Raw genomic sequence first — 17,285 nt, forward strand, 5'->3', positions numbered from 1 at the left:
TCCCGTGTAAGATTCAGATTACCTGCTGCTCACAGCCTTTGTTTTCCTGATCTGCTTGGATGTCTATCTTGAAGAGCCACAAAAGAATCTGTACTTTGTGATTTCATTTATACATGATGGGCTGAAATGTCAGGAAGCAGATCAGTGAGGCCAGGAGTGGCAGAGGCCAGGGAGGTGACCGCGAAGGGGCACTAGAGAAGTTTTAGGGGGATGGGACCATTCCATATCATGACAGAGGCCTGGGTCACACGGACGAACACACCTGCTAGAACTTTTAAACCCTACCCTCAAGATTATGTAAATTACACCTCAGTACTAGTTAATAACAATTTCAAAAAAGTTACTAGCTCCTGTGGGAGTTACTTAAATACTTGGTGCCTCAGCTTGCCCAGATGCAGGGTGGAGACACGATAGCCCTCCATGGGCTGCGGGGGTTGAGTGAATGAAGCCATAGAGGTCCTTAAAGCTGTGTGTGTTTCGGGGAGAGCTCTGCATCCCTCTAGCCTTGATTTCCATTTACAAGCCAGGCCCCCTTCCCTTTGCTTTATTCCTGGAAGGTCATTTATCCTCATTTATACGACTTTTCCTTTTTGAGTCCATCCCAATGCTGATCCACATTTCCTCTTGGATGAACCCATCAGGCCTCCAGGCCCCAAGTCTCTCCCCCTCTGTAATGACTTGGATCCACTGACATTAACATTACTGCTACTATCTAAAAATAAACCCTGTCCCTGTTACACTTGACCAGTGGTTCCCAAACCCAGCCCTTGAACTAGTACCCAGCTGGGTCAATCAGAACTTGTTTGGTAAGCTTGAAATGATGTACACCATCTGTCGCCTTCCTTCCTTCCTTCCTTCCTTCCTTCCTTCCTTCCTTCCTTCCTTCCTTCCTCCCTCCCTCCCTCCCTCCCTCCCTCCCTCCCTTCCTTCTTGTTTTCCTGTATTACATTTTTAGATTGAAACATCATATAAATGGAGTAAAGTGCAAAAATCCTAAGTGTACAATTGGATCAATTTTGACAAGTGCCGATGCCTGTGTTACCCCGGCTGTAACCAAGACAGAGAACATTTCCTCACCTCCAGAAATTTCCTTCATGCCTAGTGTCATGTTGGTAAAAATTTAACACTGGCTCCCTGGGGAAATGCTCAGACTGATAGCGTCTGTTATCTCCTTGGTATAGATATTCCTATCACGGTCATCTAGAACTGTCAGGGTGATGTCCCTAAAAGCAGAGTTGGGCAGAGAGGCTCACATCGAGACGGTGATGAAACAGGATAAGCCAGCTTCAGCACTGCACCCCATGCCCCAGCCAAGCCCACCCCTGCATCCCATTCCCAGCCCCAGTCAACCGCTGTTTTCTGTCACCTGAAAATAGTTTTGCTTGCTCTAGAATGTCATATGAATGGAATGATATAATACATATAGTTGTCTCTTGGTATCCACAGGGAATTTGTCTAGTACCTCCCCCCACACCAAAATCTTCTGATGCTCAATGTCTTCTATAAAATGACATAGTATTTGCATAGAACCTATACATATACTTCTATATACTTAAATAGCCTCTGGATTACTTACAATACCTTATACAATGTAATGCTTTGTAAATATACATTATATTATATCGACAAGAAAAATGGTTTGTAGCTGTTCAGTACAGGTGCACATTTTTTGAATATTTTCCATCTGAAGTTGGTGGAATCCGTGTATACTGAAAGCTGTGGGTACAAAGGGCTGACTGTGCTCATTTTGTCTGGTTCTTTTGTTCAACATGGTTTTCAGGTTCATTCACGTTGTTACATGTATCTGAGTGTTTCCCATTGTAAGGAAACATTATAATTTATTTAGTTTCCTGTTGATAGACACTTGGACTGTCCCCACTGTTGGGTACTGTTATGAAACAAGCTGCAATGAACATTCTAGGGGAAGTCTTTGTATTGACATGTTTTTTCTTTCTCTTGAGTCAATTCCTATTAGTGCAATGACTGGGTTTGTGTGTTGGGTATTATGTTTGTGTATGTGTGTGTTACTCGGGGCTGAACCCAAGAATGCTCTATCACTGAGCTAGCCCCTTTAATTTTTTTTTTGGTTGTTTGTTTGAGGCAGGATCTGGCTAAGTTGCCCAGGTTGGTCTTGAACTTGTGATCCTCCTGTCTCAAGTCTTCAAATGGCTGGGATTACAAGTGTGCGCTGACACACCTGGCTCAAATTTCATCTCTTTCATGGAGTTTTCTAACTTCTTCACCTCTTCTTCTTCGTTTAGTGTGATCATAAGTCCCTTAGAAATGTATGAGACTTGGAGTGTCTTTTTATTTCTGTATTTTTGTTATTGCCCCCATTATATTTGTAGGGTCACTGAGAACAGGGTCATGCTGTGTGAATCTCCCGGCACATTCTTTGATTTGAATCTAACGTTTTTTCAAACGTGCTATAGGAAGAGTCACCAAAGTCCTCTAAAAGGAGCTATCCTTTTGGGAGATAAATCAAGAGGGAAACAAACTGGATAGCCTTTTCCCTAGGAAAAAACCACAGCAGCTCACTCCCTGACATTTCTACTACTGAGCAGAAATGGATAAACTGTCTTAGGGTCCCTGAGGCTTGTCACAACAGACAAAGGAAAGCATGCTGTTGGCAGTCTTGCTTTGGCAAAGAAGCCCTTATCTCCTGCCTAGCTGCCTCCCCAAAAGCCTCTGTTTGTCTTGCCCCACTGGCTAGCTTCTAACCAGTAGCAAGACTGCCAGATCATAATCAGTCATTTTCCCCTGTCCTGAAGTATGAAAGCTACACCATTTTCAGAAATCAGTGCAAAATGAAAACGTAGAGCTTCTGTTAAAAAAAAAAAAAAGTATTAAGAATTTTAAGATGAGAATAGCAGGGCATCAAACCAAGCCCAGAGCCTATTGGACCAACTGCATGGGTCCCTTGCCCTTGAAGCCAGCCTTGATGAAAGGGGACAGAACTGCCTGCAATAGACAAAAAGCAATTAGATAAGGTTGATAAAGAGATAATTTATCTCCAAATTCCTCAGCTTCCTTTCTTAATATAAAGATAACTGAGAAAGAAACCACCTCATTTTCTGTAATATATTGCTGGCAAATTGCCAGCAAACTCTCAAAAGTTATGAGATGAGTCGAGTCTTTCAAATGGATGTTGAAGTACTAAGCTCCAGTACCTACGAATGTGATGGTATCTGGAAACAGTCTTTGTAGTGGACATGAGGGCATTAGGTTGGGCCCTATCCCATATGACTGGAGTCCTTATAAAAGGGGACACTTTGGACACAGAGACAGATATGGGTAGTGGGAACATGATATGAAGACACACACACAGACTGCCATTACAGGAAGGAGTAATACACTAGGAGCCAAGGAGCTCCAAGGATTGCCAGCCACCACCAGAAGATAGGAGGTGGCTGGGAACAGATTCTCCCTACAGCTCTCTGAAGGAACCAACCCTGCCAAGACCTCCATCTCAGACTTGCAGCTTCCAGAACTGTGAGACAATCTATTTCTGTTGCTTAAGCCACCAGGTTTGTGCTACTTCATGATGGCAGTCATAGCAGACTAACCTCGGCCCCCAACCAGAGCAGGGTCTTGCCTTGGACAAGCTCCTGACACCCCTGGAAAAACAGCATTGGCATAGCATGTGCCAAGATCATAGGACGAGGATGGAACCAGGGCAATGTCACTTTTGTTTTTCAAGTCTCCTTCCTACAGAGGGAGGGAGGAAATGCCTCTGTGGGCCTTGGTGGCCACAGTTCAGCAATCCAGATGCTGCCCTCCCGGACTCTGCCCCAGCTCAAAGCACTGGCTGATCCCTATAAAGGGCCGCCCCTAGCGAGTACGTGTGACCTGGCCGTGGCCGGCTTGTCCACACCTGAGGGTGCAGCCTGCAAGTCTCAGCCGGGACGAGGGGAAACTGGCCGCAGGTGCCTCACACCCCCCAGCCCGGGAACTCCGGGTCTGCTCCTTCCAGGCCCTTCTAAGGCTAAGGAGCCTCGGCGCCCTCCGGACGGGCTCGAGCGGGGCCCACTCAGCCCGGCGGTTCTTCGAGCCGAGCCGCTCGGAGTGGGGCGCTTCCCGGGGTGGAGCGGCGGTGGGGCCGCGGGGTGCGGCGGGGAGGAGGCGGGCCCGGCGCTGGGGTCAGTGGGGCGGGGGTGCAGCTTTGTGAGGAAACAATTTGCAGAGGCTGCTAACCTGGGGCCGGCCTGGGTGACCCCGGCTCGGGGGCTTAACGCACCCCAGCTGGGAAGTCCCGTTTCGTCAGGGCCGAGTCCCCGCTCGCGCTGCCGCGCACCCAAACATGGCCACCGAACCCCGGCTCCCGGGCCGCAGCCGCGACTCGGGATGACGCAACGGCCGCGGGTTGCATCACCCGGCGCCTACGTGCTCCGCCCGCCCCTCGGCCGCCCGGATTCGGACGCTGATTGGGCCACGTTGGGCGGTAACCCCTGCCTCAGCCAATGGACAGCAGCCACAGAGAGGTCCGTCCGCAGAGCCTGGGCGCGGGGCGCCTATAAAAGGTGCCCGAGGCTGGGGCGCGAGCCCTGGAGAAGCGAACCGTCGTTGCGGCGTCTTAGGCGGTGGCGACGCCGCCTGCTTGGCATCTCGGACCGCAGCCGAGTCTACAGCGCCGCCGACATGGAGCCCGAGCCGGAGCCCGAGCCGGTCACGCTCCTGGTGAAGAGCCCCAACCAGCGCCACCGCGACTTGGAGTTGAGCGGCGACCGCAGCTGGAGCGTGGGCCACCTCAAGGCCCACCTGAGCCGTGTCTACCCCGAGCGCCCGGTGAGAGCAGTCCCTGGGGATGCCACGTCTGCCTTCCCCTTCCGGTAGCCTGTCCCTTTGCCGGCGGGTACTCGCCTGGTCACCCACCGCAGGGCTGTGGTCACCTCTCTTCCTGCCCTGCCGCCCTAGGCGCCCCCACTTCTTACCCAGTGGCTGTCATCTCCTCGTTCCTGGCCGCCAACAGCCCGCTTTCCTGACGGGTTGCCTACTCCTGTCACTTCGCCTCTCCAGGTCCCCAAGGCTCCAAGGCTCCCTGTCCTGCCCCACCTCCCAGACCCCTTCCTCATTCTCCACGCGTGGTTTCCAGCTTTAACCAAAACAGGGAAGCAGCAGTGTGACCTTGGGTGAATCATTTCACCCTCCAAGCCTCAGTTTCCCCAAAACAACCGGCGACGAGTAGGTGTTCCTAATTAGGCTGGAAACCAGTGGATAAATGTAAGAAAACCAAATGCTGAAAGCGAGTGTTCTCAGTGGGAAGAGGGGAGAATAGACGCCCAAACCCTGCCCGCAACTGGACAGTCAGGGAGAGCGCCAGTCACTGTGTACTTAAGGTCCCACGCCCAGAAGCAAGACGTGGCTCTCCCCTCCCTAGCCACCTTCCCCTGGCTGTTCCCTCCCTGACGCTGAACTCCGGAGTGGAGTGGAGTCGTTGCTTAGTCCCAGGGAGGGGCCCTGGCACTTTCTAGCTAAGAGTGATTTAGGAGGGAAACAGAGTTGCCTTGAGTCTACTTTTAAGACTTTGGTCCTTCAATTAGAGAGACTTCCTTGCTTTGTTTTGGTGGACACAGTTGTCAACAGCACCCTTAGCACCGCCCGCCCTCCCTTCCTCACCACGTGATGAGGCTGTGCTCTGGGACCTTCCTGTATTTACTTTGTACTCTGATATTATGTAAGTGTCAGCAGTGCTCTTTGCAGCCCAAGAGTGTAATTCTTGGTTAAACAGGAAAGGGCATCTGGGTGGCAAAAGGTGGGGAAATTGTCATCTGAAGACTGCCAACCTGTAGTAGTGCATGTGTCAGTTTGGTTTTGCTTCTTATTGTCAAGAATTGTAGACATGAGTATTCCTTCTGAGTTGTTACTTTGAAGTTTCCTTATTTATTCAGTAGGCTTCCATTCCGGTGTCCTTTAGGATTCACCTTGGCACTCTGATTTCACCATAGGTGTTTTCCAGAAACTAGCTGGCCTTGTTGCTGGGAGAATTAATGTTGGGTACACAAATAGGCACAGCAGGTGTAGTGTAGTTGCATCATTTGTAAAAGGCCCCATTTTGAGAAGTGTTTTCCTTGGTCACCTCAACATCACTCCTATTTGTTGAGTCCAAGATTGTAAATGAAAGGTCTCTCAGATATGCAAATCTGTATTTAAAATTGTTATGGTGGAAGTGTACTCATCATTTATTTTCTATAGTATAAAATAGCGTATCCTTTATAATAGTTGTTTGCTTAAGACTTTTTTCCCCCCCAAATCAACCCTCTGGGTAAGGACATAATGCCAGTTCAGGTCTTTAAAAGAGAGGAAACACTTCAAATCCAGAGGCAGCTGTGGTTTTCAAACCTTTTCTGGTTGTTGGCCCACATTTACAAAAGTAGAATAGCACTCACCTGTTAAGTCAGTGAGACCAATAATGAACACAGCCTTTTTTGTTTTAGGTAAAGTGTCAGAAGTCCTAATGTATGTTGATAAGTAGATGCAAATTTTCTGTTTTGTTTTAAACAGCTAACTTTAATGTCTTGGGTTTCTTGGCCAGAATAGCTTTATTCCATGTTTTACATAATTGGTTATTCTGGCAAGAGCAGGTTGACAAGAGCAGGTGACCTCCAATGTAATGACTTTAATATACATTACTTGAGGCTATTACTTTAAAGTTAAGTTTAAAATGAGTTAAAAATAGATTTTAAGGGCTGGGGTTGTGGCTCAGTGGGGGATTGCTTACTTAGCATGCGTGAGGCACTGGGTTTGATCCTCAGCCCAATAAAAATAAATAAATAAAATAAAGGTATTATGTCCATCTACAACTAAAATTTTTTTAAAAAAAAATACTTTAAAAGTGAGATTTGTGTAAAAGTGTGTGGAGTCCCTATAATTGTAAAGTCACTAGTGTGTAGGGGAGTAGGAGTTAGAATCTTGCAACAGGTGCCCTTAGATGAGTCAATTTCTCAGACTTTCCTAAAATAGGAATAACAGCTCTGGCAGGGTCGTGGGGTATTTTTTCCTCTTCCTCCCTTCCCACTCATTCCATTCCACTCTTTCTCTAACTGGGCCTTGAAAGCATTAGGCAACCCTCTTGCCGCTGCACTCTACCCAGTCCCTAACAGAGTCAGGTGACCTACACATCATTTCTCTAACTGCATTTGTAAGTCAAGAAGCCCTTTGTGGGGCTTAGGTTTAGAATTGCTTCTGTTAATTTGAGGCAGTGCTTAGGTAGTTTTGATGAAGGCTGACCTTGGGAATCTTGAGTTTTCTCTGAGGCCAAACAAGGTTTTAAAGTTAGTTGCTGTAGGAGCTCCCAAAGCACTTTGTGTTTTTAGTGGCAGAGAGCAGTTTCCCCCAGGATTAAAAGATTAAGTATGTTGCCATAGTTTTTATGGATTGGAGATAATTTGCCATCCTAAATTTATTTGCATGTTCTACTATCAGTTTAAAGTTAAGCACTTTCTAGATAAAAATTTTGTATATGAGGTTGTTCAAAAAGTGTTTTCTTGTGATACTGGGAAAAAACACATATTCTGATTATTTGTATGAAACAGTTCTTCCTGTGTTCCGGAACTTGTGGACCCTCAATGCTGACCTATGTTACTCTCTTTCCACCATCAGCGTCCAGAGGACCAGAGGTTAATTTATTCTGGGAAGCTGTTGTTGGATCATCAGTGTCTCAGGGACTTGCTTCCAAAGGTATTTTGTGTCACTTACACATTAACTTTGCAATGTTTTTAAGCACTTAACAAGTTGAATTCAGATCCTGAGGTACCTCTTTATTGCTTTTAGCAGGAAAAACGGCATGTTCTGCATCTGGTATGCAATGTGAAGAGTCCCTCAAAAACACCAGAAACCAGCACAAAGGTATGCTTCTTCCTGATGATAACAATTTGTGTCCTTCAGTTTCTCAAGAAAGGGTTAAAGAAAGTTGGGTAAAATTCTTTTAAAGAGAGCTTTTATAGCCTTTTTACCAAGTTGTATTTTGCTTCTTCCCTGGGCATAGCAGGAATTAGGAACTGTGTTATTATCAACACAAGTGAGAGTTTGCTCTAGTAGTAGTATAGTGTGCCTTGAGTGCTTGTGGAAATGTGAACTTACGTGTTGTTACACTGCTGGGATGTCATCTGTCTACAGCTGCTGTGTACCCAGAAGCCTGAACTAGCAAGGCTCTTGAAAATGTTTTTTGTTTTTCACATCTAGCTCATAGCAAGTTTCTTCTAAGGAATCATTAATAAAGAGGAAAAAAGTGAATATATTTCCTTTGGAAATTTTATCACGATTATTTATTTGGATGGGAAAAGGCCACAGTGATGATCTCTAAAGAGTTGTTTGACAGTCAAAGCATTTATTTTTCATTTCCCAACATTTATTTGAAAATATAGTATAAATCTTCTACACATTTAGAATGGTGATGCATTCTAAATGTGTATTACAACTAGACTTCCTAAAAGAGCTGAATATAACAGGAAATTTCTTTCCTTTAGGTTGCTTGTATTTATAAGTTTTGTTGGTCAAATTTAATTTCTAGAATTAGTTAAGTTTAGCACCATAAGATGTACAACATTGTCAGAAAGCTTTCTGACCAGCTTCATTCATTGAACTGAATCTTCATTGGAAGATTTTAGTGAAACTGATGCATATTTACTCAAAAGAAAAAAGTCTGTATTTTTTTCTCCAGTATCTTCCTACCTATCTGTAGATACTGGGGCCTTGTGCATGCTGGGCAAGTGCCCTACCACTGAGCCACATCCCAGGCCTACTATCTGTGTTACCAGCCGCCTAACTCAGGGATCCTACCTGGATCCTTGGTGACTGGATTCAGCTGCCTGCCTGCCCACATAAGAAATAGGACAAAGATGAAAAAGGAAAAATGGATTTTATGCTTTTGATCGAACTGTGGAGAAGCAGCTAGATTTCTTCTCTTTAGGTTCCACAGAAGCTGTTAACGACATGTATAAACAAAAGCCATGTGTTATACATGTGTAAATTTCGTAAGCCTTCCTGTGTAGACCTGTGTGGGGTTAGGGAGCAATGTCCAGTGTCCATTCTCGGTTTCCTTGGTATCCCTCAGCCCAGGGTGGGCAGCCCTTTAGCCTTTATTCTGAGTATGAGGAAGTTGTCCTCAATTTCAGAGGGGTCCTTAATTGTAGTCTGCTTTACCTCTAAAAATTGTATTGAACAAGTTTCAGAATATTTTTCATGTATCATTGGCTTTTATTTAATTTGGTCAAGTTCAGAGGTGGAGAATGGGACATGTGCCATTCACAACAAAATAATTCTTTCAGCTGGATTTCACAGAGTTGCATCAGGTTCTTTGTTCTTGTGTTCATCTTGCACTTAGGTTGCTGGATCCTCAGAGCAGCCCAATGCTTCTAATCAGGGACAGTATCTTGGGGATTCCTCAAGTGATGGCTTAAGGCAAAGGGAAGTTCTTCGGAACCTTTCTCCCTCTGGGTGGGAGAATATCTCAAGGTAAGTGTTAATAAAGAGCCAGGTTTGTACAACATAAATGTGTGTCCCTCGTTTGCATCAATTTAAGAATAAAGTGTGATTACATATGTGTAGTCAAGAGAACTTTTAAGATGTGTATAAAATTTTGCTTTATAAAGGTTGTGTCACTTTAAAGATCTCTCGCTGTATTTGGTTTTTCTTAATATGCAGCCTTATAGGGACATTTAAAAAAGTAGGAGATTCATGTACTGAGTGTGCAGGCATTTAGCTTCCCACTGAGTGTGCTTCCCATTATTTGGACCACTTGGTTGCCCTCGTGGTGGGAAATTAGAGCTGTTGCAGAAGAAACAGTTTTTCTAAGCATTGTGCACTGCTTTGCTGAGTGGGTTTGTGCTTTTTTCTATCATAACAGAGACAAAAAGTGAAGAGACTAAGAAGTGCTTTGCCAAGAGCTATATTGGAGGTGCCAGGGAAAAAGGCCATTTCTTTAGGGCAGTTAGAGCTTTTCTTTAGAGCAAAGCCAGAAGTGATTACATGCCCTAATGTTTGGATTTTATAACTCTTGGAACACCTTATTATAAAAGTCATTTTCAGAAAAAATAGTCTGCTAACTACAGTGGAATTTTGTAACTCTAACCCTGTGCTTCTTTTCCTAGTAGTTTTTATATTTAATTCTTGAAAAAGCCCGGTGTTTGAGGAAGAGTACTTTTTTCCTTAATGGAAGTTTCAAATGAAAAAATAGAAACAATTATATAATGAATCCTTACCCCCACCATCCAGTCCCAATAATGATCAGAGTTTTGCCATTTTCTCTCTCCCACACTTCAGAATATAACTGTAAAAACTTTTTAGTTATCTTGCATAGCAATGGCATCATTATCAGATTGAACAAACATAAGATTTTATCATCTTTTTTCCATGCACTGTAACTTTTTAAGTGATCAAAAACAGTATTATACCAAGACTTGTATTGGAATACTATTAGAAATACTCTGGATCTGGAATTTGTTTAAAAGACTGTCCACATATACATTGGATATTTGGACACATTATTGGATTAAAAAAACAACAACCTTAAAACTGTTTCCTTTATTCTGGTTGTACAACTTGAGAATTGGCTTGTATCTGACTACTTGAATTTTACCATGTTTAAATGTGTTGATTTCATTTAGCAAATATTTGTTGAACAGCTAGTGCATTAAAATTTTGCTTGATGACATCAGCTGACCTGCAGGAATGAAACATAACTGGTCATTTTCCCACAATTTATTCTAATTTCAATTTTGTGAATTGCTGCCAAAAGAGTTCACTGTACAAGCACAAAACCCAAGGTGACTCCCCCAACCCCTGCTAAAAAGCTGTTGCATGGTTGAAGAAGTTTGGGTCAAACAGAATGTTTCAAGTTCAGCCCTGCTTCTTACCTAGCTCAAGATCTTGTACAAATTCCTCATCTTTCCTGAGCTGTACTAGGGCTCCCCTCTAAGATGGGGGTGCGGTCCCTCTCCATAGGCCGTTGGGGATCCATCAACCCACACAGGACACCACAAATGTTCACTACTGTGCAGTAAACAGTGCCACCTGCACATATAACTGCTCCAGGATAGATTCAGAGATAGGAGTGGGAAGAAGTGGCATCGGGAGGAAGGGAGAGATTTTCCCCCCCCCAGGAATGATTGGGGGAAATGTGGCTTTTGAGCTGCTCTCTAAAAGGTGATCAGTGAATGTAGGTCTGCTGTGAGACTCAGTCAAAATGGGGCAGGGTGGGGGGGGAGATCTACTTAACCTAAAAAGGTTTAGCTTGTTCGTATATCTATGCACAAAACAAGAATTCTTGTTTTCCCACGGGATGTGGACCATGATAGGAAGGCTTTCACTCAGTATTCTGTGTGCTTGTGTTACACAGGTGCACCATGCATATAGTCATCTCCAGTGTGACCACTTAAGGCCCATTCTTCTGTCTCTTTGATTTGAATTCCTGATTGTAATTTATTTTTCTTTATTGCAACCAACTCAAAATGAGTGTTTGTTTTCATCTATATTTAGGTCTGAAGCTGTCCAGCAGGCATTCCAAGGCCTGGGGCCTGGTTTCTCTGGCTACACAACCTACGGGTGGCTGCAGCTCTCCTGGTTCCAGCAGATCTATGCACGACAGTACTACATGCAATAGTGAGTCCTTCCTGCCTTGCTCAGTGTGACCTTGGTCCCCTGGGAGCTGAGGGAAACCCATCTGTGCTGTAAAGTTTATAATGGAGGATGAGTGTATCTTCCTCAGCCCTGCAGGGTCGTGCTCTTTGTGGTTCTGAGGGTGGAGTAGAGTATGAGCAGTAGCTGCTGCCTGATTTGTGTGTTGGTTCAAGGGTGCTTGTGTCTGAGAGTTTAATGCCTTTATTTAGAATGTTACCTCCTTTTAAATTAGCAGTATCTTTAAATTTTTTTGAAAATTTTAATTTGCTAATGCACCATATTTTAGTGGTCTTGATATTTAATTCGAGATGAAATTTACCATGTGGCTTTTCTTAGGAAAGGCATTTATAGATACGACTGTTAGTAAAGAAGTTCTTCACTAAGTTGTAGAGAAACCAAGTGTGTATGTGCCTACTTACAGTTCTTAACAAAGATCCCTAAATAAGTTCATGAGCGCCACAGTCTTCAAAGGACTTTGGTCTCAGCAGTCTCTGCCTCTATTATTTTTATTTTAGTTTAGCTGCCACTGCTGCCTCGGGAGCTTTTGTCCCATCCCCAAGTGCACAAGAGATACCTGTGGTTGCTGCACCTGCTCCAGCCCCTATTCACAACCAGTTTCCAGCGGAAAACCAGCCAGCCAATCAGAATGCAGCTCCTCAAGTGGTTGTTAATCCTGGAGCCAATCAAAATTTGCGGATGAATGCACAAGGTGGCCCTATTGTGGAAGAAGATGATGAGATAAATCGAGATTGGTTGGATTGGACCTATTCAGCAGCCACATTTTCTGTTTTTCTCAGTATCCTCTACTTCTACTCCTCTCTGAGCAGATTCCTCATGGTCATGGGGGCCACCGTTGTCATGTACCTGTAAGCACATGATTTCTGTCTCTCTTTTTTTTCTGTACTGCAAATTACACTCTGTTGTGACTGACTCATCAAGTCCATATTTTCTCTTTCAAGCAGTTTCAGTCATTATTGGAGGAGGTGTATTTAAACAGTAGGTCACTGTGGCACTTTGAATTTAGGGAGTTCACAGCTTGGTTGGCTATTGCTCAGAACACATTAATTATGTGTTAATACAAGAAGAATATTCTTCTCTTGATAAATTACCTTCCAGATCACAGACCACAAAAACATAGCCATACTATGGTATGGAAAAGAAAATTGTATTTATTTTGAATAAGGACATACAGTTCTTTGTATTTATCAAGCTACATCTGCCTTCTAGGATTATGGTTGCAGCCCTGTTAGCACAGCCCTGAAGGGTCAGGGACCTTCACAGGCCTGATGTTTGGCTTAGCTGTGGTCTAGAGCAGTGGAGGTTTCCATTAGGGATAATTTTGTTCCTCCCCCATTCCCAGGGGACATAGTAATGTCTGGAGACATTTTTGGTTGTCATAACTATAAGGGGTGATCCTGCTGGCATCTAGTAGGTAGAGCAAGGGCTGCTGTAAATTTCCTGCAAGGCCCGGGACAGTTCCCATGGCACATGCAACCCTGTATGTCATTAGCACCTACAGTGAGAGAGAGGTGTTTGTGATTGAAATTGAAAGAAGTTTTTGCTTTATAATTAAAATGGATTTTTATTTGAGTTTTTAAAAATTAAAAAAGGAAACATTTAGAATAATATAATAGACACTTATAATATCCACATTGTTAATATTTTGTCATGTGTGTTTCAAGACTTGGATTTAATTGGATTTTCCAAATAAAACTTTGAAAAATCATATACTAAAGTGACCTAAAATTATAGTCCCTAAAATTATATATTAAAGTGACCAATGTAGGTAATTATTATGCTCTAATATTTACAGCTCTGTGTGTGAGTATATCATCTGTTCAGGTTTTAAATGGAAGGTTCAGTTTATAAACAAGCATCTATTAAGTGCACACTGTGTGCCAGCTGCTGTTTTGTTTCTGATGAATAAAACAGCCCCTATTTCAAGGACCTGACCCATGTGAAACCTCAGGGCCAGTGGCTTTGCAGATTTTCTTGCCATGACCTTCAAGTTGGGGTGCCATCATGATCAGAGGAGCAGAGACTTAGATTATTGAGTAGGTCTCACTGTGATGTTAGCTAAGGTAGACATTTTTATGTGCTTCCTTTGAAGGCATCATGTTGGATGGTTTCCATTTAGACAGAGGCCGGTTCAGAACTTCCCGAATGACGGTCCTCAGGAAGCTGTGAATCAGGACCCCAACAATAACTTACAGGTATGGAGCCTCTGCGGGAGCCCAGCCAGCTGTGCACGCTGCACCAGGCCCTCCAGTCCTTGGCCTGGAGGTTTCCAGCTCTGTGTGTGGTTCACCATTTTATTAGCCTAAGTGTTTCATGTTGGGTTTTTTTGTTTTGTTTTTTTTTTAATCAAATTTATTCTTAGAATAGTAGCTGGGTTTTGTTGAATATGCCTTAAAATCCATTTGGCATTTTTCTTATGTGGAAAGTGGCTTTTTTTTTTTTTTTAATGTAAGCAGTGTTTTTCTAGACCCACATTTTGAAATTCAGTGGTCTATAGCTATTGTAGGATGGACATTGTTAATGGATGATGGGCATAAGCACATCTCATAGAGTAGACTTTCTGAAAATAGAATTTTTTAAAGGTGGATTAATGCATGACCATACAGGGTATACTTTAGTAAGAAAACTCTGCTTTCAGAACTCTGAGTTTCCATTGTTGGTTTCTAAACAGGGAGCATTGCCCAAAGTAGAATATCTATATTTAATGAAGTGGTTAATTGCTACTTTAATAATAGTTGAAGATCAGGTTGCTTCATTTGTTGTGACACATGCTGCCAGGAATATTCAAAACCATGAAAGGTCATCAGCACAGTTGTGTCATGGAAGCCCGGAAGAGCCCCAGGCAGCTGAGGATGTCATTCTGGGGGTCTGGCCCTTTCTAGCCTCCATGTTGCTCTGCTGTCTCCTAACTTACCGGTGTTTATCTTGACCCCAGTGTTTTTCTTCTTGTGCTTCATGACCTGTAGGAAGGCGCAGATCCTGAAACAGAAGACCCCAGCCGCCTCCCTCCAGACCGGGATGTGCTCGATGCTCAGCAGACCAGCCCTTCATTCATGAGCACGGCCTGGCTTGTCTTCAAGACTTTCTTTGCCTCTCTTCTTCCAGAAGGCCCTCCAGCCATAGCAAACTGATGGGGCTTGTGCTCTGCAGCCAGAGGCATTGACAGGCCTGGACTGGATCATCTGATCCAGCTGGACGTCCTCACCTGGACACGACATGACACAGTCATTAAAAACCCACAAGGACAATGATAGGCTTTTGCGCTGAAGCAAAAGCAGAAAGTAAGACATGAAGCCATGATACAATTCAATGAACAAAAAAAATGCCCAGGGCTTCTCATGTCTTTATTCTGAAGAGCTTTAATATATTCTGTATGTAGTTTAATAGGCATTGTAAGTAGAAGGCATTAGGTGTCGCATGTTTATGCCTGAGGAACTTTCCCAGATGTGTGTGTCTGCATGTGTGTTTGTACATAGAATTCATAGATGCAGAAATGGTTCTGCTGGTACGATTTGATTCCTGTTGGAATGTTTAAATTACACTAAGTGTACTACTTTATATAATCAATGAAATTGCTAGACATGTTAGCAGGACTTTTCTAGGAAAGATGTATGTATAATTGCTTTTTAAAATGCAGTGCTTTACTTTAAACCACAGGGAACTTTGCAGAGGTGGGAACCTTTGCTGGGTTTTCTGTTCAATAAAGTTTTACTATGAATGGCGGTGGCGGAGACTCCTGTTATTCTCGCAGTTTACCCTGTGTCCATTGTGGTTGGATGGCCAACAGTTGAAGTGCTGATTTTTAAGTAGCCTGAAAAACTTAGTTTTAATTTACTAAGACTATACCAGTATCTGCCTCCATTTCCCAATTTGAACATTACTGGCTTATGTAGGAACCCACCAAGGTTAAATTCCCATAATTTAAAGTCAGCTTTTGGCTGAAGGGTTAAGAAGGCTCTAACAGCCTGGTTGGCTGATCCTAGGACCAAAAGCTGGACTCTGCTGAATGAAGTTGAAATCCCAGAACTACCTTGGTCAAAAATCACAATGGGAATTTCTGCCACTGAACTGGTATATCTAAATACAGTGGGAATATTTGGGGTCCAGAGGGGCAGGGACCTGATGGCAGCCCTTGGTAACCAAAGGCCAGGTAGGTGTGGTTATCCTGTTAAAAGTAGAGTTGAGACAGTAATCCGTATAATTCAACCTGCAGAGACCTGTGGCAGTGGCTGGTTGGTTCGTACGGTGTCCCTGGGAAAGGGAGAAATGGACAGTCTACTAATTCTTACTGCATCCATCTAGTAGAAAATTCTAGATCAAGTGAACAAAGTTGAACCTGAATCATAAAACCAGTCACAGCCCCTCAATCAATTCCCAGGCTTAAACCAGTCTAGACCCAGAACCCCTCAAGTGAGGGAGTCTGGTCCCCTGAGGAAGGACCCTGCTACACTGCCAAAATTTTATGCTATTGGTCTTTCAGCCTCCCCACCAAAGGAACCTACAGCTTTTTACTAGGGTGAATCCACATTGGCAAAAAGGAAGCAATTGTAATGTGGGGGAATTACTGGGCACAGGCTCTAAATTGGCCCTAATTCTGGGAGCTCCTGGCAACATCACTGGCCACCAGCTGCAGAGGCAGAGGGGTGCTCTCTGGAGCCTCAGGCTGGCCCCATAAGTGAAGCACAGCATGGGTTTGGAACAAAGCCCACCCTCCTCTACTGATCACTACTCCCATTTTGAGAAAAGTAACTTGCTGCACCTTAGCAGAGAAGGAACTCTTCACCATGAGCCACCAAGTTACCATGATCAGAGCTGCCTCTCATGAACTTGGGTGATGTGAGAGCCATCAAACCAAGAAGTTGGCATGCGCAGCGGCACTCCGTCATCAGAAGTGGGATGAATATATGTAATCAGGCCCTGGAGACACAAGTCACAAGAAGTGGCCCAAATGCCTGTGGTCCCCACTCCCGACACACTTCCTTCTCTTTCCCAGTCGGTACTGTACCTATGGCCTCGTTGGAAGTTCTCTATGATTAGTTGACAGAAAAGAGAAGACTCGGGCCTGGTTCTGCATGAGATGTAGGCACCACCTAAAATTGGGCACCTGTAGCACCATAGCCCCTTTCCAGGCCTCCCCTAGGTTAGATGTCACCATGTGACAAAAGACCTGAGAAAAACAACTAAAAGAAGGAATGATTTATTTTGGCCCACGGTGTCAGAGGTTTCAGTTCATGGTCACCTGGTTCCTTTGTTTTTAGGCCTGAGGTGAGGCAGACACATCATGGTGAAGGAAAGTGTCACCTCATGGCCACCAGGAAGCAGAGAGCGAGCATGGCTGGGGATGAGACAGACCCTGCAAGGATACACCTCCAGTGACCCCTCCTCCAACTGAGCCCCATCATCTCAATAGCGCCATAAGCTGAAGATCAAGCCTTTGGTACATGGCCTTTGGGGACATGTAGGATCCAACTCTGAACATCTCTGAAGGACAGTAGTGAAGGGGGGTTTACCCTGTGGATAGAACTTTGAGCAGGGCATGACTCACTTTATTTGAAAGGAGAAATAGCCAGAGGCACAGCATATACTGACTCATGGGCTGTGGCCAGTGACTTGGCTAGTTGGTCAGGGACTTGGAAGGAGCATGATGAGAA

General features: G+C 44.2%; 1 protein-coding gene across 2 annotated transcripts; it reads left to right on the top strand.

Moving 5' to 3' along the window:
* Positions 1-4,530: 4,530 nt before the first annotated feature.
* Positions 4,531-15,352, top strand: Herpud1 (homocysteine inducible ER protein with ubiquitin like domain 1). Of its 2 annotated transcripts, none has more exons than XM_027939053.2 (8): positions 4,531-4,785; positions 7,600-7,677; positions 7,771-7,845; positions 9,323-9,453; positions 11,476-11,598; positions 12,132-12,482; positions 13,727-13,829; positions 14,601-15,352. In XM_027939053.2, exons 1-8 carry the CDS (start codon positions 4,639-4,641, stop codon positions 14,763-14,765), a joined length of 1,173 nt encoding a protein of 390 aa, XP_027794854.2. In that variant the 5' UTR covers positions 4,531-4,638; the 3' UTR covers positions 14,766-15,352. The 2 variants fall into 2 exon arrangements, with proteins under 2 accessions (XP_027794854.2, XP_027794855.2); XM_027939054.3 differs by having other exon boundaries at positions 7,774-7,845.
* Positions 15,353-17,285: the final 1,933 nt, after the last annotated feature.

The sequence above is a fragment of the Marmota flaviventris genome, chromosome 18 (genome assembly GCF_047511675.1).
Source record: "Marmota flaviventris isolate mMarFla1 chromosome 18, mMarFla1.hap1, whole genome shotgun sequence".
Classification (NCBI taxonomy): Eukaryota; Metazoa; Chordata; class Mammalia; order Rodentia; family Sciuridae; genus Marmota; species Marmota flaviventris.